The 25,384-nt window shown below is 40.0% G+C and overlaps 1 protein-coding gene across 1 annotated transcript in view; it reads left to right on the top strand.

Annotated features, from left to right (window-relative positions):
- Positions 1-25,384, top strand: part of DNAH11 (dynein axonemal heavy chain 11) — a 329,965-nt gene that overhangs the window by 13,568 nt on the left and 291,013 nt on the right. The window contains 2 exon segments of the mRNA XM_021689842.2: positions 6,274-6,507; positions 7,536-7,703. Coding sequence (XP_021545517.1) covers positions 6,274-6,507; positions 7,536-7,703 — 402 coding nt within the window.

Genomic DNA, 25,384 nt, shown 5'->3' on the forward strand with positions numbered 1-25,384 from the left:
CCGATAATAAGTTCAAAGCTCCCAGCCATCCTCCATTTTGGTCATTGTGTTTGACTTTATTCTCATCACTTGTTAATTAAGATGGCTTTTAGTAGCTCCAAATGTGTATCTTTCTCGCAGAGGAACTTCCCCGGAAAGAGGGTGTCCTTTCTTAGTTCTGGTCCAGTGGGTTCTAATTCCGTTCTGGGAGCAATCGTTGTGGCAGAGGAGATAGGCTGCTTGGGACAGTTCTGGGTCACTTGCTCAGAGGAGGGTGGGTGACTGTGATTGACCTAAATCTCAGATCGAGACTAATGCCTCCCAGTGGTGTTGACACTGTGACTCGCATAGAAAATAAAAATACTTTACTGTACATTTGGGTAAGTTGGAGGGCATTTGGAACCCTGAAAGTGTGCTCATAGACAAGGCGAATAGCTTGTAACTCCTGCTGCCCCAGGCCCCAGAACCTTGCTGTTAGAAGCAGTAAAGAGAACATTGTTGTAGGATAAACAGCAGTGGTTTGGGAACTGTGTTTCAATCCAGTCCCTGATATTTTTATTAGATGAATTACCTGAGACTTGAAAAATGACATCATTTGCTAAATTTCCCTGAAAATTGAGGGTGAAATCCAGATTAGAGAATGGGTCTCCTAACTTGGCAGTTTAGAGGTTCTGGATTGTGAGATTGAGTCAGCAATGTGTGTGTTTCTCTCTGCTTTTAAAGAGGTGGAGTATATGGAAAAGGACTGTGGGCTCAGACCAACCTCAGTTCAATTCTAATTGAAACACTGAAGGGGGAGTTAAATTGGTTCTTCAAACCTCAGTTTTCCATATCTGTGAGGATAATGACCAGTTCATGGGCTGTTTTGAGAATCAAGAGGTAACCTAAGTTGAGTGCCTTGTGTGGCATTTAATAGAGGCTCAGTCAAAGCTAGTTCTAAGCTATTGACCTCCAAACTAGTTGTAGCTATTGATGGGAGATAACAGGTCCATTCCTTACTATATTTTATTCTCTCCTCTGGCTTTGTTCTGTTTCTTTCTTCGTTGTTAAACAAGTGTGCTGGGTCCTAATGGCTTTGGATCTCAATGTTAAAGACCATAATCCCTATTGAAGAGTCAACAATTAGACTCACAATTTATGCTATACCCCTTTTAAAGGATCTTCATCTCATTTTGAGATTTATTAGAACTTTTACTACAAAGCCCTGCTAATGTGTAAACTTCAGAGGTGGTTTTCATTATTTATTTATTTATTTATTATAGTAGGTGGCTTATAAGAAGTCCTGTAAGCCTGTAAACCTATTATCCCTGGTCTCTAGTCTATGTCAGTGGCCAGTTTGCCAAGCTCCCAAGGAAATAATGTAGCTTCCCTTGTTGCTTAGTGTTTCTGGCTTCTGTCCAAATGTTCTGATGACCTGGTTTTCTTTACTGTCAAGTGGACTTCATTGTAATGTGTCTCAACATGTTAGGAATCACAAATCAGTAATGGGCCAACTTTCATACCTGGGTTCTCTGAAGAGCTGAACTCTCCCCAAGTCTTCCCCAGTGATTTGCTATCCAGTTTATTTCTTATATTAACAAGCACTGTATAGTGCCTTTTATTTGCTAGGAACTCTTTTTTTTTTTTTTTAAAGATTTTATTTATTTATTTGAGAGAGAATGAGAGAGAACACATGAGAGGGGGGAGGGTCAGAGGGAGAAGCAGACTCCCCGCCGAGCAGGAAGCCCGATGCGGGACTCGATCCAGGGACTCCAGGATCATGACCTGAGCCGAAGGCAGTCGCTTAACCAACTGAGCCACGCAGGCGCCCCTGCTAGGAACTCTTCTAAGCCTTTACAAAAACTACAAATGTAATTCCCTAGCAATACTATGACATATAGGTACTATGAGTAATCCATTTTATAATTTAAAAAAATCCCTTGAAGTCAAGAAGATAAATAGCTTTCCTAAGGTTACCCAGTTTTTAAGTGGCAGAGTTTCTTAACCATTATATAGGCTCCATATTTTAAAATGACAGTTTTGATTTTTATTTATTTATTATTCATTTATTTTTATTAAGGTTTTGTTTTAATTCCAGTAGTTAACAGTGTTATATTAGTTTCAGGTGTATAATATAGTGATTTGACACTTCTGTACATCATTGACACTTCTGTCCATTACCCAGTGCTCATCACAAGTGCACTCCTTAATCCCCATCACCTATTTCATCCATCCCCCAACAGTTTTGATTTTTAATTAGAATGTGATATGTGGTGTACTAATGATAATTATAAAATATTTTCATTGCATAAAACATAATAATAGAAATACTCCACATCTATCACCATAAAATTCACCTTTTTTTATATTTCATTCTGAGAACTTACACATTTTTATGCATTTTATCATACATATAATTATTTTTTTACTAGCTCCTTGAAAAGTTATTTTATTATTGGATATTTAGGTTGTTTCCAGTCTCCTCTATTAAAGCAATAAATAACTTTATATGAGAGTCCTTTTTCCTTAACTTGGGTAATTGGTTTAATATAAATTCTTGACATTGATCAAAGGGTATAATCTTTTCATGATTCTTGAACAATTTTTGACATTTACAAATTCTTTTTTAACAGGTTATGTCCGGGGCACCTGGGTGGCTCTGTTGTTAAGCGTCTGCCTTTGGCTCAGGTCATGATCTGAGGGTCCCTGCTCCACAGGAAGCCTGCTTCTCCCTCTGCCCCTTAACCTGCTGTTGCTCTCTCTCTCTCTCTCTCAAATAAATACAGTCTTTAAAAAAAAAAAATGTAATTGCTCAAAGCTGGTGAATTACAGTAAAACATTTGCGAGAGCTTCAGGTACCCCTTTGGAAAGGTCATGTGCTGTCTAGGTGACCATGGCCTCCACCATTTGCTGCTGTTCCTGGTTGGCTCCATTCATTTTCATTATGTGACTGATCCTTCTAGGCATTCCAGTTTCAGATCTTTTTATTTTAGAAGTAAATATGTTTCTCTTCACTTGTTTTCTAAGTGGCCATTAACATAGTCATTTAGGCCAGACTTAAAAAAGGCATCATCTCATCATCTGGCCACCTCACGTGATGGCATACTGGAGTTTTGATAATGGGGTCTTTCTTTTTTTTTTTTTTCTTATGACTTGCTTCTTTTCTCTGGTAACCTGACTTTACTCACTGTTTGTTGTACCTCATTACCACTCTAGGCCCACCACTCTGTCTATTCCATAGCTTGGTATCTCTTTTATGGATATTGCCCTTCAAATCCTAGGTGATGAGGAGCTCCTGGGTGGCTCAGATGGTTAAGCATCTGCCTTTGGTTCAGGTCATGATCCCGGGATCCTGGGATCAAGCCCCACACCGGGCTCCCTGCTCAGCAGGAAGCCTGCTTCTCCCTCTCCCTCTGCCTGCCACTCCCCTTACTTGTGCTCTCTCTCTCTGTCTCTCTGTCAAATAAATGATTAAAATCTTTATTAAAAAAACTACTAGGTGTAGAAAAGTTTAAGTCTGAGAGGTGAGCTTGGAAAAGAGATGTCAGGTTTGAGTAAAAGTAAGAATCCATAAAAGCACATAAAAAAGAAAAGCAGCAGCAGGGAGACAGGCATCCAATTAACATAGTATCACTGATAAATTGTTTAATTAATAATTGATTAATGGGCTTATTGGTAAATAAATTGGTTAGCAGTATTTTGGTGTATAAGGCCTCTGAAGTGGGGACCAGTTCATCCTAAATCCCATGGGTTTTTTTGTTGTTGTGTGCTGATACTTGAGTATGGGAGAATAGGGTACACATGGTTGGGTATGCTCCAGAGAGCTGCTCTAGGGAGCAGAAAAGAATTCAGAGTTGAAGAGCTAAAAGGGATTTTGAGGGGCGCCTGGGTGGCTCAGTTGGTTAAGCGACTGCCTTTGGCTCAGGTCATGATCCTGGAGTCCTGGGATCGAGTCCCGCATCGGGCTCCCTGCTCAGCAGGGAGTCTGCTTCTCCCTCTGACCCTCCTCCCTGTCGTGCTGTCTGTCTCTCATTCTCTCTCTCTCAAATAAATAAATAAAATCTTAAAAAATAAAAATAAAAGGGATTTTGAGGCTCACTTAATTCATCTCTCTCCTTTCATAGACAAGGAAACTGAGATCCTCTGAGATAATTTAGCTAATATCACAAAAGCAATTAGTGGCCCCTAACTGGATCGTAGCCAGGTCTCCTGCCTCCTGTTGGTGGTTTTTCCCTCACACACCCTACTGCCCATTGAAAGGCTATAGACTGGATTTTCTGATCGAGGATAATTAGCACTATTATTACTGTACCCTTGTCTTGGGGAGGTTAATTGCTGTGATTGTCTCATTTGTGTGAAGGTCTGTCAGGAAGAGTAAGAATGAAAATAAGAACGGCTTGCCTGGAAATTAAATTAGATCTAGATAATTAAGTCACAGGGGGCTCCTGAAACAGAGAAGGCAATTGAGTCATCTTCATAGATTTTTTTTTTTTTAAGCTTCCTAAAAGGATATAGGACACATTTATTATAAAGAATACATAAAGATAAAGGTCTCTGGAATCCCTAGCCCATACCAAAATGTGAACTCCTTTATAACACACATTGCTGAGGGATTACTGGTGGTTCTCTTCGGGATTCTCTGTGCAGTGTTAGCAGCTCACATGTAAAAGTTACTTTTCCATGCAGTCGGAGTGGGAAGTAAGACCATAGATTGGCAATCCACAGCTCGAACTCAAAGGATTCTAATCAGTAGGGGTTTTAGAAACTAAACATGATTTTCTTACTTACAAATTTATGGCACAATCTATATTACATGTAAAACTGTAACCATTAATGGGAGAAGGAGAATAATATGTCTACATTTAGAAAAAAAATCCTTCCATCCGGTAGGTTGAACTCAGTGGCTTTCATTACATACTCCACTGAGATAAGTAACAACTTTGTAAGCAACCACAACATTCAAGGCACACAATTTAAGCCTGTGATTTATATGAGTGGAAGATGCTTTGGGAAGAAATAGAATATAAAAGAACCTTTAAAATTCATATTTTCTTGAGGTCCTTAATGAGGGAAATTCTGAATATTCCTAACAAATACAGATAAGGAAGGACTGGAAGGTACCTAGATGACTGACCTATGAGAATTTGGCCAGTGCTACATGAATCTGCTACGTCAGTTTTTTTTGTTTGTTTGTTTTTTTTTGAAGTAGTCTCCATGCCCAACATGGGGCTTGAACTCTTGCCTCTGAGATCAATAGTCACATGCTGTACCACTGAGACACCAGGTGCCCCTACATGAGTCTTTCTTTTAAAAACCCTCCTCACCTTTCCGTTTCCTCCACTTAAAACTAGTTTATATGGCATTATTTCCACTAGATTTCATGTGCTATAATGTTCACAGAAGAGATGCTTGCTAACCTAAAAGAATTGCCAGTGATACCCTTAACTATATTAGCTCTTTCTCACCTTTACAAATGACCCAGTGCTCCCAGGTAAGGTAACCATATTTTTAAAGTCCATGGTCTTCAAGAGTTCCCCTTCTGGCTTGTGTATTTCTTTATATGAAGGAAAAATTATGCAGAGTATTTGTAGTGAATATACCCATGCAAATTCTCATTATACACTTGTCATACCTGCAGAGCTTAGCAAAAACGTAGTCATTGCTAGAAAGTATATTCAGAAATTGTAGTCTCCTGTAGATTATTCTAATGTATACAAGTATGTCTTGAAATCCAAGTGTATGAATTTCTAGAATTTACTTTTTGTCTCACAGCATTGCTAGCCCAATTCTAGACCCGTATCATTTAAAACTGATTCATTGAGGGGGCGCCTGAGTGGCTCAATCCATTAAGTGTCTGACTCTTGGTTTGGGCTCAGGTCATAATCTCAGGATCATGAGATTGAGCCCCAAGTCAGGCTCGGGGCTCAGGGTGGAGTTTTCTTGTCCCTTTCCCTCTCCCTCTGTCCCTCTACCTCCCCCGAGTGCTTATCTCTCTCTCTCTCTCTCTCTCTCTCCAATAAAATCTTAAAAAAAAGATTATTTGAGAGGCGCCTGGGTGGCTCAGTCAGTTAAGTGTATGCCTTCAGCCCAGGTCATGATCCCGGGGTCCTGGGATCGAGCCCCATGTTAGGCTCCCTGCTTCTCCCTCTCCCTCTGAGCCTCCCCACCATGCTCTCTTAAATAAATAAATAAAATCTTTTAAAAAAATGAATCATTGAAAAAAAATAAAATGCTTCATTGAAATAGGTGTTTTCACTAAAAGTAGACTTTTTTAAAACATATTTTTGATCAGAGTTTCCTTTTATTAAATCCTAGGCAATAGCTTACCTTTCACCTGAAGACCTTTTGAAAGGAGAAGTTGAAGACTCTTTGGAAAAGGTTCAGGTGGCCATTAACATCTTAAAGACTTTCAAAACGTCTTTTTTCAACTATAGAAAAGAATTGGTAAACTATTTTAAGGGAAATAAGGAGCTAAAACCATGGGATTTCCAGTCTCAACTGGTGTTTTGTAGATTTGACAAATTTCTGGACCGTTTCATGAAAATAGAGGTATTCATTTATTGACTTGTGATTTATTCATATGGTGGGTGGGTTAAAAAAAATCTTGTAGTTTTCTGTATCATTCAGGAGATAGTTTATTCTATTTGGATGGGAGAGTGGGAGATCTGTCTCAGTTATTATGAAGTGCTGACAAGGCCAGTGCTGTTCGGGTGGTTTTATAAGCTTTGCCTTTTTTTTTTTTTTTTTTAACGCATTTTTAATTCTTTTAGTATACTGAATATAAGTGAGACTCTGTTATGTATTAGTGACCTCTGACTTCTAACTTAAGCCCTTGGAAGACCGTTGTAAACCAGGAATCTCTAAACTGTATCTTTTTTTCCTTTATATGTTTGACATTGGGATTCTATACTTGGAAAACCCATTTGATTATCTAAAATACCACACTGTCTTTTAGTATATAAATATACAGACTATAAAAAATATTAAAGCCCTTCATAAAAAATATGGAAATACGTGCTGTGTGTAAGTGTGTTACAGATACTTCAAAAACAACACTGAATGAAAACACGCATGGACAAACATTCGCGCACGTAGTTGGAGCTTTATGTTTTGAAAATTCCCATCCCTTCATCAGCCTGAATGCCTCTCAAAGTCTGACTGCTAAATGCCTAACTCTGGGTGACTGGCCCCCCTTTCTTAACAGTCTTACACCCCCTTTCAGTAAGGGAGGTGATTCACTGCCAAGTGGGGGCGGCTGAAGATAGGATTTTAGATCTTACCTGGGGATCTGATTTAGGATTGGAAGGATGTAAAATTAGGGAAACATAGGTTTAGCTATGGCAAAGTAGGTCTTGCCTGTACTGCTAGAAAATTCTTAGGAAATGTGAAAATGGGAATAGGATTTGGAAAACAGTAACTTCGTTCATTTAAATCATTAATGATTTTCTGTCATGTAAGTGTCCATTAACTCACTGATTTTTTGAATGCCTGAAAGTGTTTTTACTTTGCAACTTTAAAATGCTCCTGTCCTGTCCAAGACGGTGGAAAGATCTTTATTGTACTGTGTTTTTACAAAGGATATATTTGTCACAATATTGGAATTTGAAAAGCTGGAAAGACTTGAATTTGGTGGTACCAAAGGAGCGATTTTAAATGGACAAATCCACGAGATGATAGAAGACTTTATGGAACTGTGTGAAGTTTTTAAACAGAGCACTTATGACCCATCTGATTACAATAATATGGTAATACTATACCTTTGCATTTTCATTTCATAGAACCCTATAATTTTAAAGCTAGAAAGGATGAAAGGTCACAGTGGTAATAGGTACCATCTGGTACAATCTCTCTAGGATGAAAGAGGTTAAATGACTTGCCCGAAGTCTCTTATCTACTTAGTGGTAGATCAGGGACTGGAACTTAGGCCTTTGCATTTAGAAGTTGAGAACATTGACAACTGTTTCTAATGGAACAGGACTCAATCTGGATTTGTTTCTGGCTTATGTGTATTGAAAAGGAACTTTTCACATTAACTCATTTCCATGTGACTCTCTGATGTCTCTGTAACTCGTGTGTTTTATTTTATCCTTTTCCTGAATCACTCGATAACTTTTTGGTCTATTTGAACATTTAGTTTCGGTCTATTTACTACGTATATTATTAAGATGTATATTGTCTCATATATTTTTACTGTTCTTCTTTAGTGTTATCTGTAGTTTCATAATTTCAGGCTCAAGGAATTAAGGGGAAGCTTTCAGACTTAGGTGCTTTCTGTTTTCTGCCACTCCCAGCACATTAGTAGCTGGGAAGTTACCTGTGAGCATCCCTGCAGCTCTAGGATAAGAATAGCTTCATTTCAGTTGTTGGCCAAGAACGGTGAAGTCCAGGTACAAAAAAAAAAAAAGATGTTGCACTTGTCTTCATTGTTTTTTTATAGGATGTGAATTTCTTCACTGTTGTTTATATTTGGTCAAATAATTGATTGTAATGCACAAGTGCAGTGAGTTAGCCTTGTTGAAGACAAGGTCAGCAAACTTAATCCTTCTGAACTGTAGTCAGCTTTTGGGAAGGGGAGTAATGGCAAGAGAACGCAGCCATCGTGTGTCCTGCTACTTTGTGCAAAAGTAGGAGGAGCCTAGGACCCTGGTGACTGAGAGCCTGAGCTCATCTGCAGAGCCTGGTAAGATGTCTCACACACTCGGCAGGCATTCCGTGAATCTGGATGGAACAGAACTCTGGCAGGGCCTTGGCTTAGCTCTCCTAAGCAACGTGGCAGAGGAGTGTGAGACCCGCCGGGCATGGGATCCTCAGGTGCATTTGAGTAGCAAAGTCTGGATTTCTTCATGATGAGAACGCCTGGCAGGTTTTCAGAGTGCTGGGGTTGGAGAACAAGGCGAGCTTTAGCTGATGTCACCGCCTTGGCAACACCAAAGGTCCTGAATTTATCCTCCTGTCTGCCCAAAGCCTGACACAGTCACCAACAAGGACGAATACAATACTCATTTGCTCTAGACCTACATATTTGCTTGGTATTTGTATTTTGGTATTGAGTGTTTTGAAGCCCCATTTATTTTGCAAGTAAAATGGGCAAGGCTTACTCCTTTTTTTTTTTTTTTTTTTTTAAGATTTATTTATTTTAGAGAGTGCATACACAAGCAGGGAGAGGGGCAGAGGAGGGAGAGGGAGAGAGAGAATCTCAAGCAGACTCCCCGCTGAGTGCGGAGCCCAACACGGGCCTCTGGTCTCAAAACCGCAAGATCATGCCCCATGCTGAAATAAAGAGTGAGACACTCAACCGGCCGTGCCCCCCAGGCACCCCCAGGCGCCCCCAGGCTTACTTCTGATGTCGTGTCTGGGTTGAGACATCAGTAACTTGCCCTTGAAGTTCTCCTTCATTGTCCTTTCTGGTTATTTCACTTTAGAAGAGAACCGAGAAGCTCCTTGACTTTGGTCCTTCCTTAAAATACTTATTAACAAAAGTTCATTTAATGGCTTTGCTTATGTTGCAGAGCTTTGCTTTTTGTTTTGCTTTTTGGGTTTTTTTGTTTTTTTAAAGATTTTATTTATTAGAGCATGAATGGAGGGAGAGGGAGAAGCAGACTCTCCCCACTGAGTAGGTTCGATCCCAGGACCCCAGGATCATGACCTGAGCTGAAGGCATATGCTTAACTGACTGAGCCACCTGGGCGTCCCGAGCTTTTTTTTTTTTTTTTTTTTGCATGTGTCCTGGTTATCATTGTTGCCTCAGAATGTTGCAATGATTATGTATTTTTAGCTTAATAAATTTTTTATTTGGTGCTTTTTAGCTGAATTCATTGTATTGATTTTTATGATGAATTCAGTTGGTAATTTTTATGAGACATTTTCTCAAAATACTTCCAACCTAGTATGTTCATACAGGTATATCCACATGCCCACCCCGTACCCTTCTCCACCCACTGCATATACTTCTGCATGTTCCCTGGTCCCCGGTGAATATACGCTAGTGCTGACGTAACAGTTGAGTGTATCATAACTTCGGTATAATAATGGTTTAAATATGTTTCAGTAAATTAAAGAAATAATTGCTAATTTGCTTTTGGATATGCTAGTATTTGTTTCTTTCAGTCAATCTCAAGCCTATAATCAGCCAAAAAGGTGTGCCACTGTGGTCCCTACAGAACATAGGGATTTTCTCAGGCATATCCGTAAAAATATTTTTGGGTTTCTCACTTATTTTTGAATAGAAAGATCACTTCAAGTATTTTCTTTGACTTCTTCCTATGGAACTTTTGAGATTTAGACAATTATGGGGGAGAGACTTGGATTATTTATTTTTTGTTGAAATTGATTTGATATGTAACATTGTGCATATTTAAGGTATGCAACTTGTTAATTTCATACATTTATATATTATTGTCATTGTAATGATAATTAGCACCTCTATCACACTACACAATTATGCTTTCCTTTTAGTCGCTGGAATCATTATGTTCTAGTCTCTTAGCAAGCTTCATATTACATGAATGTAGACACAACAGTATTGTATTAAAATAACAAACTTGCTAAGATATTTGCTTTATTGTTTGTATTTAATAGCTAGTCAGATGACTTTAGGCTCAGCAGCTTTGCTTTGCTGTCATTTTGAGGTGTTACTTGCTTAGTTATCTGGAGAACTTTATTTAATCAAGGGTGGTGGCTATTGGTGAGAGTAATGTCTTGGCTCCACTTAGTCTCTGTTAATCAGAGTCCATTAATATTTACTGAATAATTGCTGGGTACCAGGAATTGTGCAGAATCTTCACACATTCCTGCTTCATTCTCACTATAACCCTGAGAGTGATGCCCAGGCGGATGATAACAAGAAAATTACCTGAGATGACACCGTCCCCCGGGAGTGGAACCGATTCCAGCCCCGAACTCTGAAGCCCATGTCCAGCACTCTCTCCCCTGTGCCACTCTGACTCTTCAGTATTTGCCTCCCTTGTTGTCTCATTGAAATGAAGGGAATAAGTTCATCTGGGGGCGGTGGCTGCAGTTGGAGGAATTGACCTGAGCACCTGTGCCCCGAGGTGGACTGATCCAGGATTGTCTTTTGCTTCTAGTCTGTCATTATACCAGAATTTAAAATACATTTTCAAAGTTGTTATTTAGTTAATCTATACTGGGTTGTATTCCAATTCCTACAGTTAGTCCTCTGTTCTGTTCTAGTCTACTGAATGATTAATTCTTCTATTGCTATATGTAGCATTTTCTAATTTTAGTGGTAAAAACTTGTTAGCCATCTACAGGATTTTCATATGTCTCACCTGCTTATTTTTCAAGATAAAATTTGTTCTTTAAAAACATGACATTCTTTTGGAAACATAATATGTGCAAAGGTGTAGTCTCCTCCTTCTTACCCTGCTGTCTTTTTCCTTAATCTTCCATTTTTTTCTTCCCAAAAGGCACCTACCATTATGAGTTTCTTGTATAATATTCCAAAGATACTTGGTTCATGCACTAGCAAATCCACATATGGATTCTTTTGTGTTCTGCTTTTGCACAGATAGCCTTCTCTACACATCACTTACATCTTGCTTTTGTCACTTAGTGTATTTTGGCAGTCCTTTTGTATCACTACAAAAGCATTGCCTACTTTTGTGAAACAATTGCGTATTGTTCCATTGTATTTATGTACTATTTATTTTTAAATGTTAAAGTAGTAGATAACATTCTTTAAAGATACATTTAGGAACTTCTGCTTTGGGGAAGATGAAATAGATCTACTTTTCCCTATACCTTTTAGTAAGTAGGACTAAAGCACTGATTACTTTATATAAAATAAACGTAAGACTGTAGGATTAAAAGAAGGCCAGTTGGCTAGGGACCTTTCTTGTTACCTGAAATTTACCTAGACATGGGACTGGATACACTGGCAACCTGGAAACACCAATGGGCAGAGACATAAAATGCCCCAGTAAAAGCCTGTTCTCTCTTAAGAAGGGGGCAGCATAGTAAGAAAACTTGCAGACATAATTTCTCTAGTTCAGCCAAACCCCACAGAAGAAAATGTATCTTACTCCCATTCATGCCAGCAAAGACCGAGTGGGGAGCCTAGACTTAAAACCTGACACCTAGGTGGCTCAGTCAGTTAAGTGCCTGCCTTTGGCTCAGGTCATGATCCCAGGGTCCTGGGATCAAGTTCCGCATCGGGCTCCCGGCTCAGCAGGAAGCCTGCTTCTCCCTCTGCCTGCCGTTACCCCTGCTTGTTCTCTCTCTCTCTCACAAATAAAATCTTTAAAAAAAGAAAAAAACAGTCTATAATAGGTGCCTCAGCCCCCCACCCCACTGGGATGGTGCCAGAGATTGGCCGGTTAGAGAGCTGTGATTGTCATCTTGGCTGGCCACTAAAGAGCTCACTCTTGGTGGAGTCAGTGGAGACTGCGTGGGAATTCTGGACTTTCTTCCTCATCCAGTAGCATCCTTACCCCACTGGGGTAGTGTCAGAGGAAGCTGCTGGAGAGCCAGGACTTTGACCATGGCCAAGTGGTAACCAAGTCACCTACACTGTGGCATCTGTGAAGACCACATGGGGAACTTGAATGCCCAGCTAGAGTAAAGAGCTCCCCACACTTAGGTATTAATAGATGCCAATGAGAACCTGGACTTCTATCTTTGCCTGCAATAAGGAGGCTGGAACAGTATCGGAGAAAGTCAGCGAAAACAAGTTTTAAGATCCACTGTCTCCTAAGATAATATGAAAATGTCCAGAGTCAATTGAAAATGACTTACTATACTAAGAGCCAGGAAGATCTCTGAATGAGAAAGACAACTAATAGATGGCAACATCGAGCTGACAGCGATGTTAGAATTCTCTCACGGATTTTAAAGAGCTATGCTAACAATACTTCAGTAAGTAATTATGAAACATACTTGAAACAAATGAAAAAACAGCCTCAGTAAAGAAATACCGTTTTCAGCAAATAGATGATATAAAGAACGAATGGGAATTTTAGAACTGAAAAATAGAAGAAAATACAAAGCACAGGGATGGGGTTCAGTGGCAGAATGGAGGGATAAAGAATTCACAAACTGCAAGGTAGAGCAATAGAAACCACTCAGTCTGAACAATAGGGAGGGCATAGACTGAAATAGAATGAGTAGAGCTTCTGGGGCTTGTGAGAGTGTACCAGACCTAGCATTTGTGTCATTGGACATGGAGAAAGACCGTGAGGCTGAAGGTCTCAAATAATGGCTGAAAACTTCCTGAATTTGGTGAGATACAAACCTTCAGATTCAAGAGGAAATAAGAACTCAGGTAAATCCAAGGATAAACCCAGAGAATTCTATGCTAAGAGACTTAATTAAACTTGAGAAAACTGAAGACAAAAAATCTTCAACAAGGAAAAAGTTGCCAAAGGGGAAGGATAATTTGAATGACAGGGAATTTCTAATTGGAAATCATAGGAGCCAGAAGGAAATGGCAAAATATTTTTCAAGCCCTGAAATAAAAAATCTGGTAACTCAGAATTCTCTACCCAGTGAAAAATACCCTTCAGGAATTAAGGAGAGAGCAAATTCTCAGAAGAACAAAAACTAAAAGAATTTGTCACCAGTAGACTGACCCTAAGAGAACAGCTGAAGGAATTTCTCAAGACAGAGAAGAAACGATAAAACAGGGAGCCTTGGGATGCCAGGAAGAATATGGTAAGGAAAAATATGTGTAAAAATAAGAGACTTTCCTTGTACTCTTGAGTTGCCTAAATTGACAGTGAAAGCAGAAATTAGAACACTGTGGTTTTAAGTGTATGTGCTGAAAATATTTAAGGCCATTATATTTTAAATGGAAGAGCGTAAAGGGATCGAAATGGAGGTAAGGCTTTTCTGTTTTTGCCTATTTAAAAATTGTGGTAAGATGTGTTTTACATTTTACTTTTGTGTCCATTTTTAACTAAACAGTTAAATGGCATTAAGTATATTCATAGTACTGTACAATCATTAGCATTATCCACTTCCAGAACACTTTTTATCATCTCACTTTAACACTTTTTATCATCTCACACAAAAACTCTGTACCCATTAAATGACAACTCTCCCTTGCTTCCTCCCCTCAGTCTCTGGTGGTCTCTATTCTGCTTTCTGTCCCTGAACATATTTATTTTACGTATCTCATGTTTAGTGGACTGACACAATGTCCTTTGTGTCTAGCTTATTTCACTTAGTGTAATGTCTTCAAGGTTCATCCATATTATAGCATTTCATTTTTTTTTTTTTAGATTTTATTTATTTGACAGAGAGAGAGACAGCGAGAGAGGGAACACAAGCAGGGGGAGTGGGAGAGGGAGAAGCAGGCTTCCTGTGGAGCAGGGAGCCCGATGCGGGGCTCGATCCCAGGACCCCGGGATCATGACCTGAGCCGAAGGCAGACGCTTAACGACTGAGCCACCCAGGCGCCCCAAGATTTCATTTTTTTTCAAGGCTAGATAATATATGTAAATGCTGAAATTCATTTAAAAAAAATTTTTTATTATGTTAAGCACTGTACATTACATTAGTTTTTAATGTAGTATTCCATGATTCATTGTTTGCGTATATCACCCAGTGCTGCATCCAGTATGTGCCCTCTTCAATACCCATCACCAGGCTATCCCATCCCCCCACCCCCTCCGCTCGAGAATCCTCCGTTTGTTTCTCAGAGTCCATAATCTCTCATGGTTTGTCTCCCCCTCCGATTTGCCCCCCTTCATTTTTCCCTTCCTACTATCTTTTTTTTTTTTTTAACCTATAATGTATTATTTGTTTCAGAGGTACAGGTCTGTGATTCAACAGTCTTACACAATTCATAGCGCTCACCATAGCACATACCATCCCCAATGTCTATCACCCAGCCACCTCATGCCTGCCACCCCCCACCACTCCAGCAATGCTCAGTTTGTTTCCTGAGATTAAGAATTCCTCATATCACTGAGGTCATATGATACATGTCTTTCTCTGATTGACTTATTTCGCTCAGCATAATACTCTCCAGTTCCATTAATATCGTTGGAAATGGCAAGATTTCATTCCTTTTGATGGCTGCCTAATATTCCATTGTGTGTGTGTGTGTGTGTGTGTGTGTGTGTGTGTGTGTGTATATATATATATATATATACACACACCACATCTTCTCCATTCATCTGTCAATGGACATCTTGGCTCCTTCCACAGTCTGGCTATTGTAGACATTGCTATTATAAACATCGGGGTGCACGTACCCCTTTGGATCCCTACATTTGTATCTCTGGGGTAAATACCCAGTAGTGCAATTGCTGGGTCATATGGTAGCTCTGTTTTCAACTTTTTGAGGAACCTCCATACTGTTTTCCAGAGTGGCTGCACCAGCTTGCATTCCCACCAACAGTGTAGAAGGGTTCCCCTTTCTCCGCATCCCCGCCAACATCTGTCATTTCCTGACTTGTTAATTTTAGTGATTCTGATTGGTGTGAGGTGGTATCTCATCAAGTTTTTTATTTGGATTTCCCTGATGCCGAGCGATGTTGAGCACTTTTTCATGTGTCTGTTGGCCATTTGGATGTTTCTTTAGAAAAACGTCTGTTCATGTCTTCTGCCCATTTCTTGATTGGATCATTTCTTCTTCGGGTGTTGAGTTTAAGAAGTTCTTTATAGATTTTGGATACTAGCTCTTTATCTGATACATCATTTACAAATATCTTCTCCCATTCTATCGGTTGTCTTGGTTTTGTTGACTGTTTCTTTTGCTGTGCAAAAGCTTTTTATCTTGGGCGCCTGGGTGGCTCAGATGGTTAAGCGTCTGCCTTCGGCTCAGGTCATGATCCTGGAGTCCTAGGATCAAGTCCCGCATCGGGCTCCCCGCTCTGCGGGAAGTCTGCTTCTCCCTCTGCCTCTCTCTCATGAATAAGTAAATAAAATCTTTAAAAAAAAAAAAAAAAGCTTTTTATCTTGATGAAGTCCCGATAGTTCATTTTTGCCCTTGCTTCCCTTGCCTTTGGTAACGTTTCTAGGAAGAAGTTGATGCAGCTTAGGTCGAAGAGGTTGCTGCCTATGTTCTCCCTTAGGATTTTGATGGACTCCTGTCTCACATTTAGGTCTTTCAACCATTTTGAGTTTATTTTTGTGTGTGGTGTAAGGAAATGGTCCAGTTTCATTCTTCTGCCTGTGGCTGTCCAATTTTCCCAACACCATTTGTTGAAGAGACTGTCTTTTTTCCATTGGACATTCTTCCCAGCTTTGTTGAAGATTAATTGACCATAGAGTTGAGGGTCCATTTCTGGGCTCTCTATTCTGTTCCATTGATCTATGTGTCTGTTTTTGTGCCAGTACCATACTGTCTTGATGATTACAGCTTTGTAATAGAGCTGGAAGTCCGGAATTGTGATGCCACCAGCTTTGCTTTGCTTTTTCAACATTCCTCTGGCTATTTGGGGTCTTTTCTGGTTCCATACAAATTTTAGGATTATTTGCTCCATTTCTTTGAAAAAAGTTGATGGTATTTTGATAGGGATTGCTTTGAATGTATAGATTGCTCTAGGTAGCATTGACATCTTCACAATATTTGTTCTTCCAATCCATGAGCATGAAACGTTTTTCCATTTCTTTGTGTCTTCCTCAATTTCTTTCATGAGTATTTTATAGTTTTCTGAGTACAGATTCTTTGCCTCTTTGGTTAGATTTATTCCTAGGTATCTTACGGTTTTGGGTGTAATTGTAAATGGGATTGACTCCTTAATTTCTCTTTCTTCTGTCTTGGTGGTGGTGTGTAGGAATGCCACTGATTTCTGTGCATTGATTTCATATCCTGCCACTTTACTGAATTCCTGTATGAGTTCTAGCAGTTTTGGGGTGGAGTCTTTTGGGTTTTCCACATAAAGTATCATATCATCTGCAAAGAGTGAGAGTTTGACTTCTTCTTTGCCAATTCAGATGGCTTTTATTTCTTTTTGTTGTCTGATTGCTGTGGCTAGGACTTCTAGTACTATGTAGAATAGCAGTGGTGATAGTGGACATCCCTGCCGTGTTCCTGACCTTAGGGGGAAAGCTCTCAGGTTTTCCCCCATTGAGTATGATATTTGCTGTGGGTTTTTCATAGATGGCTTTTATGATATTGAGGTATGTACACTCTATCCCTGTACTCTGATAGTTTTGATCAAGAAAGGATGCTGTACTTTGTCAAATGCTTTTTCTGCATCTATTGAGAGGATCATATGGTTCTTTTTCTTTATTAATGTATTGTATCACATTGATTGATTTGCGGATGTTGAACCAACCTTGCAGCCCAGGGATAAAGCCCACTTGGTCGTGGTGAATAATCCTTTTAATGTACTGTTGGATCCTATTGGCTAGTATTTTGGTCAGAATATTTGCATCCATGTTCATCCAGGATATTGGTCTGTAATTCTCCTTTTTGATGGGGTCTTTGTCTGGTTTTGGGATCAAGGTAATGGTGGCCTCATAAAACAAGTTTGGAAGTTTTCCTTCCATTTCTATTTTTAGGAACAGTTTCCGAAGAATAGGTATTAATTCTTCTTTAAATGTTTGGTAGAATTCCCCTGGGAAGCCATCTGGCCCTGGGCTTTTGTTGGGAGATTTTTGATGACTGCTTCAATTTCCTTAGTGGTTATAGGTCTGTTCAGGTTTTCTATTTCTTCCTGGTTCAGTTTTGGTAGTTGATACATCTCTAGGGATGCATCCATTTCTTCCAGATTTTCTAATTTGCTGGCATAGAGTTGCTCATAATATGTTCTTATAATTGTTTGTATTTCTTTGGTGTTGGTTGTGATCTCTCCTCTTTCATTCGTGATTTTATTTATTTGGGTCCTTTCTCTTTTCTTTTTGATAAGTCTGGCCAGGGGTTTATCCATCTTGTTAATTCTTTCAAAGAACCAGCTCCTAGTTTCGTTGATCTGTTCTATTCTTTTGGTTTCTATTTCATTGACTTCTGCTCTGATCTTTATTATTTCTTTTCTCCTGCTGGGTTTAGGCTTTATTTGCTGTGCTTTCTCCAGCTCTTTTAGGTGTAGGGTTAGGTTGTGTATTTGAGACCTTTCTTGTTTCTTGAGAAAGGCTTGTATTGCTATATACTTTCCTCTTAGGACTGCCTTTGCTTCATCCCAAAGATTTTGAACAGTTGTGTTTTCATTTTCATTGGTTTCCATTAATTTTTTAAATTCTTCTTTAATTTCCTGGTTGACCCATTCATTCTTTAGTAGGATGCTCTTTAGCCTCCATGTGTTTGAGTTCTTTCCGACTTTCCTCTTATGACTGAGTTCTAGTTTCAAAGCATTGTGATCCAAAAATATGCAGGGAATGATCCCAGTCTTTTGATACCAGTTGAGACCTGATTTGTGACCTAGGATGTGATCTATTCTGGAGAATGTTCCATGTGCACTAGAGACGAATGTGTATTCTGTTGCTTTGGGATGGAATGTTCTGAATATATCTGTGAAGTCCATTTGGTCCAGTGTGTCATTTAAAGTCTTTATTTCCTTGTTGATCTTTTGCTTAGATGATCTGTCCATTTGAGTGAGGGGCGTGTTAAAGTCCCCCACTATTACTGTATTGTTGCCGATGTGTTTCTTTACTTATTAATTGGCTTATATAATTGGCTGCTCCCATGTTAAGGGCATAGATATTTACAATTGTCATATCTTCTTGTTGGATAGACCCTTTAAGTATGATATAGTGTCCTTCCTCATCTCTTATTATAATCTTTGGTTTAAAATCTAATTTGTCTGATATAAGGATTGCCACCCCAGCTTTCTTTTGGTGTCCATTAGCATGGTAAATGGTTTTCCACCCCCTCATTTTCAATCTGGGGTTGTCTTTGGGTCTAGAATGCGTCTCTTGCAGACAGCCTATCAGTGGGTCTTGTTTTTTTTATCCAATCTGATACCCTGTGTCTTTTGATTGGGGCATTTAGCCCATTTACATTTAGGGTAACTATTGAAAGGTATGAATTTAGTGCCATTGTATTGCCTGTAAGGTGGCTGTTACTATATATTGTCTGTGTTCCTTTCTGGTCTATGTTACTTTTAGGCGCTCTCTTTGCTTAGAGGACCCGTTTCAATATTTCTTATAGGGCTGGTTTTGTGTTTGCAAATTCCTTTAGTTTTTGTTTGTCCTGGAAGCTTTTTATCTCTCTATTTTCAGTGACAGCCTAACTGGATATAGTATTCTTGGCTGCATATTTTTCTCATTTAGTGCTCTGAATTATCATGCCAGTCCTTTCTGGCCTGCCAGGTCTTTCTGAATAGGTCTGTTGCCAATCTAATGTTTCTACCATTGTAGGTTACAGATCTCTTGTCATGAGCTGCTTTCAGGATTTTCTCTTTGTCTCTGAGACTCATAAGTTTTATTATTAGATGTTGGGATGTTGACGTATTTTTATTGATTTTGAGGGGGGTTCTCTGTGCCTCCTGGATTTTGATGCCGGTTTCCTTCCCCAAATTAGGGAAGTTCTCTCCTATAATTTGCTCCAATATACCTTCTGCCCCTCTCTCTCTTTCTTCTTCTTCTGGGATCCCAATTATTCTAATGTTGTTTCATCTTATGGTATCGCTTATCTCTCGAATTCTGCCCTCGTGATCCAGTAGTAGTTTATCTCTCTTTTTCTCAGCTTCTTTATTTTCCATCATTTGGTCCTCTATATCAGTAATTCTCTCTTCTGCCTCATTTATCCTAGCAGTTAGAGCCTCCATTTTTTATTGCATCTCATTAATAGCCTTTTTGATTTTGACTTGGTTAGATTTTAGCTCTTTTATTTCTCCAGAAAGGGTTTCTCTAATATCTTCCATGCTTTTTTCACTCCCAGCTAGTATCTTTAAAATCATCATTCTGAACTCTAATTCTGACAGTTTACTAATGTCTGTATTGATTAGGTCCCTGGCAGTCGGTACTGCCTCTTGTTCTTTTTTTTGAGGTGATTTTTTCCATCTTGTCATTTTGTCCAGAGGAGACTAGATGAATGAGAGAACAAAATGTTAACAGTGTAAGAACGACCCCAGAAAAATATACACTAAACAAATCAGAAGAGACCTGAAACTGAGGGGGAGAAAAGGGAAAGCAAGAAAAAAGAAAAAAAAAAAAAAAAGGAAAAAGATAAAAACAGACAAACCAAAAAAACAGAATATGATCAAATATGATCAGGCTGGTGCATAGATCAGTGCCACACACCAGATTTTGGGTGTATTTTGGTCTGTTAGAAGAAAGTGCCTCCCAACATTTTAAAGAAAGAAAAACTTATATATGTACAAAAATAAGGGTAAATACAATGAAGGGATGGAATATGACTGTAAAGATGAAAATTATAAAAGATTTTATAAAAGGAATTGATAAGTTGGTTGAATAAAGAAAGAAGAGGATTTTTTTTTTTTAAAAAAAGAGAATGTGATCAGGCAGGAGACTAGAACAAAGCCATGCACTAGAGATTTAGGGTATATTTTGGTCTGTTAGAAGAAACTGTATCCCAAAATTTTAAAGAGAGAACAACTTATATATATATATATATATATATATATATATATATACCAAAAATAGGTTAACTACTGTGAAGGGATAGAATATGACTTTAAAAATGAAAAATAAAAAAGATTTTTTAAAAAAGGGATTGATAAGATGATTGAAAAAGGGAAAAAGAAAATTCAAAAAAAAATTTAAAAAATTAACTTTGAAAGACTAAGAATCATGGGAAAAAAGCCGTGAATTCTATGTGCTGTGTTCCCCTAGTGTTGGAGTTCTGCCGTTCTCATTGATCGGTAAACTTGGTCTTGGCTGGCTGATCTTGCTGATCTGCTGGGGGAGGGGCCTGTTGCCGTGGTTCCCAAATGTCTTTCCCAGAGGCAGAGTTGCCCCACCCTTGCCAGTCTGGGCTAAGTAATCTGCTCGGGTTTGCTCTTGGGAGCTTTTGTTCCCTGCAAGCTTTCGGTACAGCTTTGGAGGACGACAGTGAAAATGGCGGCCTCCCAATCTCTGGCCCAGAGGAGCCGAGAACTCAGGGCCCCACTTCTCAGTGAGCCCCCAGAGAAAAGCAGTCACTCCTGTCTCCCTGGTCTCTGGCTGCACTCTGTGCTCACCCAGCCTGTGACCACGCATTTCTATCTCTGGCACCCGACCCCGGGTGGAGTCTCCAAACCCAGCAGGTCCCTGCGGTGCACTCCTGCACCGCTCCTCCCGGGGGAGGAAGGGGAGTCTCCCCGGATCTGCCGCTTGCTGGGTCCCTGCTGGAGGAGCAGTGGCCCGACTGTGCCGCGGATCACAGTTTATGACAACCCCGAGCTGAGAGCCTGCTCCTCGGCTCCATCTCTGCAGCCAGCTTCCCCACTCCAATACCTGGGAGCTCTGCCGCACTCAGGCACCCCCAGTCTTTCTGTGACCCCGAGGGTCCTGAGACCACACTGTCCCAGCGAGGGTTACACCCCCAGCTTAGCCACTGGGGCGACGTCCCTCAGTGGAGCAGACTTCTAAAAGTTCCGATTTTGTGCTCCACTGCTCTATCATTTGCCAGAAGCGGCCGACGGAGGCCCCTCCCCCGCCGTCTATCCTCCCGAATATCGCCTCGGAGTCACTTCTCTGCACGTCCTACCTTCCAGAAAGTGGTCGCTTCTTGGTTCAGAGAGTTGCTGCTATTCTTTTCTTCCATCTCCTGTTGAGTTCATAGGTGTTCAGAATGGTTTGATCCCTATCTAGCAGAATTCCTGGGACCAGATGAAATTTAGGTCTCCTACTCCTCTGCCATCTTGTTCCTCCCCCTGAAATTCATTTATTGATGAATACTTGGGTTGTTTCTACCTTTTGACTCTTGTGAATAATGCTGCTATGAACAATAGTATGTAAGTATTTGAGTCCTTTCTCTTCTTTGGGGTATAAACCTGATATTAGAAATGCTTGATTTTGGGGCTCCTGGGTGGCTCAGTTGGTTAAGTGTCCAACTCTTGATTTTGATTCAGGTGATGATCACAGGGTCCTTGGATTGAGCCCCACATTGGGGTCACATGCTTGTTGGGAGTGTGCAGGAGATTCTCTTTCTTCCTCTCCCTCTGTCCCTACCCCCGCCCCTATGCACTCACTCTCACTCACTCTCACTCACTCTCTCTCAAATAAGTAAATCTTTATTAAAAAAAAAAAAAGTTTGATCGTGTGGTAATTTTATACTTAAATTTTTTTCCTTAAAGATTTTATTTATTTGACAGAGAGCGAGCATACAAGCAGGGGGAGTAGCAGAGGGAGAGGGAGAAGTACACTCCCCACTGAGCACGGAGCCCAGCTTGGGGCCCTATCCCATAGGATCAAATAAAAATACTACAAGAAGGGAAAAACTATAGACTGGTATTCCTCTTAAGTAATGATGCAAACACACTAGCAAATAAACAAAAACTAGCAAATAAAATCCATCAGCATATTAAAGGAATTATACACCATGACCAAGTAGGATCGTTACCTGAGCCAGAGGCAGGCGCTTAACCAACTGAGCCACACAAGCACCCCTCTTTTTAACTTTTTGAGGAATTTCTGAACTGTTTTCCATAGTGGTTGAACAATTTTGCTTTCCCACCAGCAGTGCAGAAGGATTCCAAGGTCGCCATGTCCTCACCAACACTTACTAATTTTCTCTTTCTTTTTTCTTTTTCTTTCTTTCCCTTTTCTTCCCCTTTCCCTTTCTTTCCCCGTCCCTTTTCCCTTTCCATCTTTTCCCTTTCCCCTTTCCCCTTTCCCCTTTCCCTTTCTTCTCTCACCATGTCCTCACCAACACTTACTAATTTTCTTTCTTTTTTCTTTTTCTTTCTTTCTCTTTCTTTCTTTCTCTTAGCCATCCTAATGGCTGTGAAGTTATAACTCATTGTGGTTTGATTTACATTTATCATTACATAATGCCTTTATCTCTTGTTAACAGTCATTGCTCTAAATGCTGTTTTGTCTGCTGTAAGTATTGCCATCCAGCTTTTTTTCCCCCCCACTCCCTTTTGCATGGAGAGTCTTTTCCAGCCCTTCACTTGCAGTTTGTGTGTCTTTAGATCTGAAGTGAGTCTCTTGTAAGCAGCATGTAGATGAATCCCCTTTTATTTTCCATTCAGTATCTTAATGTCTTTTGATGGGAGTATTTGGACCATTTACATTTAGGGCAGTTATTGATAGGTATGTATTTAGTGCCATTTTAGTTGTTCTTTGGTTGTTTTTATAGTTCTTTATTCTTTAGCTCTCTTCCCTAGTTACTTGATGTCTTTGTTTAATGTTATGCTTGGGTTCCTTTCTGTAAATTCTTTGTGTATCATACTTACTTGGTTTGTGGTTGTCATGAAGTTCATATTTAATATCTTCTGTTTATAGCAGCCTTTATTAAGTTGATGGTCAGTTAAGTTCAAACACATTCTGAAAACACTACATTTTATTCCCTACTGTTTTATGTATATAAACCTGCAGATGTTCTATTTTTCATCTTTTTATTCTGTGTATCCCTTAACTAATTTTTGTAGGTATAATTGATTTTGCTTTTAATCTTCATGCTAGCTTTATAAGTGATTGATCTACTACTTTTACTTCTGTTGCTTTTACTGGTGAATTTTTTTCTTTTCATAATTTTCTTCTATTTATGGCTTTGTCTTTTCTGATTAAAGAAGTCCTGTTAACATTTCTTATAAAGCTGGTTTAGTGGTGATGAACTGCTTTTGTTTCTCTGGGAAACTTTCTCCTTCAGTGTTGAGTGATAATCTTGCTGGGTTGAATATTCTTGGTTGTAGGTTTTTGCCTTTCACCTTGAATGTATCTTGCCACTTTGTTCTGGTACAAAGTCTCTGCTGAAAAATTAGCCTATAGCCTTATAAGGTTTCCCTTGTACATAGTAATTTGTTTTCTCCTGCTGCTCTTAAGATTCCTGTTTCTTTAATTTGTGACATTTTAATTGTTGTGTCTTGGTGTGGATCTCCTTGGGTTCATCTTATTTGGGGCTGTGTTTCCTGGATACCTGTTTCCTTCCCCAGTTTAGGGAAATTTTTAACTATTACTTCTTCAGATAAGCGTTCTGCCCCTATCTCTCTCTGTCTTTCTGGTACTCCTATAATGTAAATGTTCATATGCCTGATTTTGTCTCAGAGGTACCTTAGTATATGCTCATTTTTTTTTCTTTTTGCTCTTCAGTTTGAGTACTTTCCAGTACACCGTCTTTCAGATCATTGATCCATTCTTCTGCATCCTCTAATCTGCTGTTGATTCCTTCTACTGTATTTTTCCTTTATAATATTCTTTAGCTCTGATTGGTTCTTTTTCTTATATTTTCTATTTCTTTGTTGTAGTTCTCACTGAGTTCATCCACTCTTCTCAAATTCAGTGAGAATCTTTATGACCATTATTTTGAACTCTTTATGTAATTGCTCACTTATCTCCATTTCACTTAGGTATTTTTTTGAGGTTTTATTTTGTTACTTTGGAACATATTCCTCTGTCTCCTCCTTTTGTCTCAATCTCTTTGTTTCTATGTATTAGTTAGGTCAGCTATGTCTCCTGGTCTTGAAGGTAGTGGTGCTATTTAGAAGGCATCCTGTGGGGCCCAGTAGTACAGTCCCCCCTCATCACCAGCACCAGGTGGTCCAGGGGTGTCCCCTCTGTGGGCTGTATGCACCCTCCTGTTGTGACTGGGCTGCACCTGCTGCAGTTGTGCTGGTGGTTGCTGCTGGCCCCCAGCCTAACTGTCTGCATTTACTGGCCCTGAGTACTGCTTGTGCCTTGGTGGATAGGGCTGGCCCCAGCTGTGGCTGGCTGAGAGGCCTGGCTGTAGCTGCTGCAGGCTTGCCTGGTGGGTAGGATTAGCTTCTGGCACAGCTGGCTGAGAGGCCAGGGTGTAGCTGCTCTGGGTGTGTTCCCTCTCTGCCCCCCCCCTTCCAGGAGCCTCTTGTGGGGGTGCCAGTCCTGGCTAGGACTGCCTGCCAGGTATGTCAGGGGCAGGAGCTGCTTTGGAGGGATGCGTGCCTGGGCAGGTGGGTCTGCAGGGGAATGCTTGGGTGAGGTGAACAATGCTAGCAGTGCAGATGGCGAGTTGTCAGAACAGGCTCTAGCAAGCAGCCAGCCAGCTGGGTGGAAGGAGGGCAAGAAAAATGGCACCCACTAGCACTTCCATTCTTTGAGAAAGCCCTTGTAGATCCCTGCCCCTTTACATGTCCTAAAACTAGTCAGTAAATCTTCACTTATAACCCAGGTACTTTACAAACTACTGCTCTGTGCTGGGCCTTGGACAGAGTGGTACAGCATGCTGTCCCTTTAGGAAAAGTCTCAGTTTCCTATAACACCCTGGCTCTCCTGGAGTTAAGCCCTGTTCAGAGCCTTGTGTTATGGGGGCTTGTCTTTAGGTACAGGTTCCCAAGGCCTGGGGTGCTTAATGTGTGGCTTGATCTCTTTGTTCCTCAGGGAGGACCTTCCCACTTGTGATATCCTTCCCACTTGTGATATCCTTCCCACTTGT

Source organism: Neomonachus schauinslandi, chromosome 12, assembly GCF_002201575.2.
Source record: "Neomonachus schauinslandi chromosome 12, ASM220157v2, whole genome shotgun sequence".
NCBI lineage: Eukaryota > Metazoa > Chordata > Mammalia > Carnivora > Phocidae > Neomonachus > Neomonachus schauinslandi.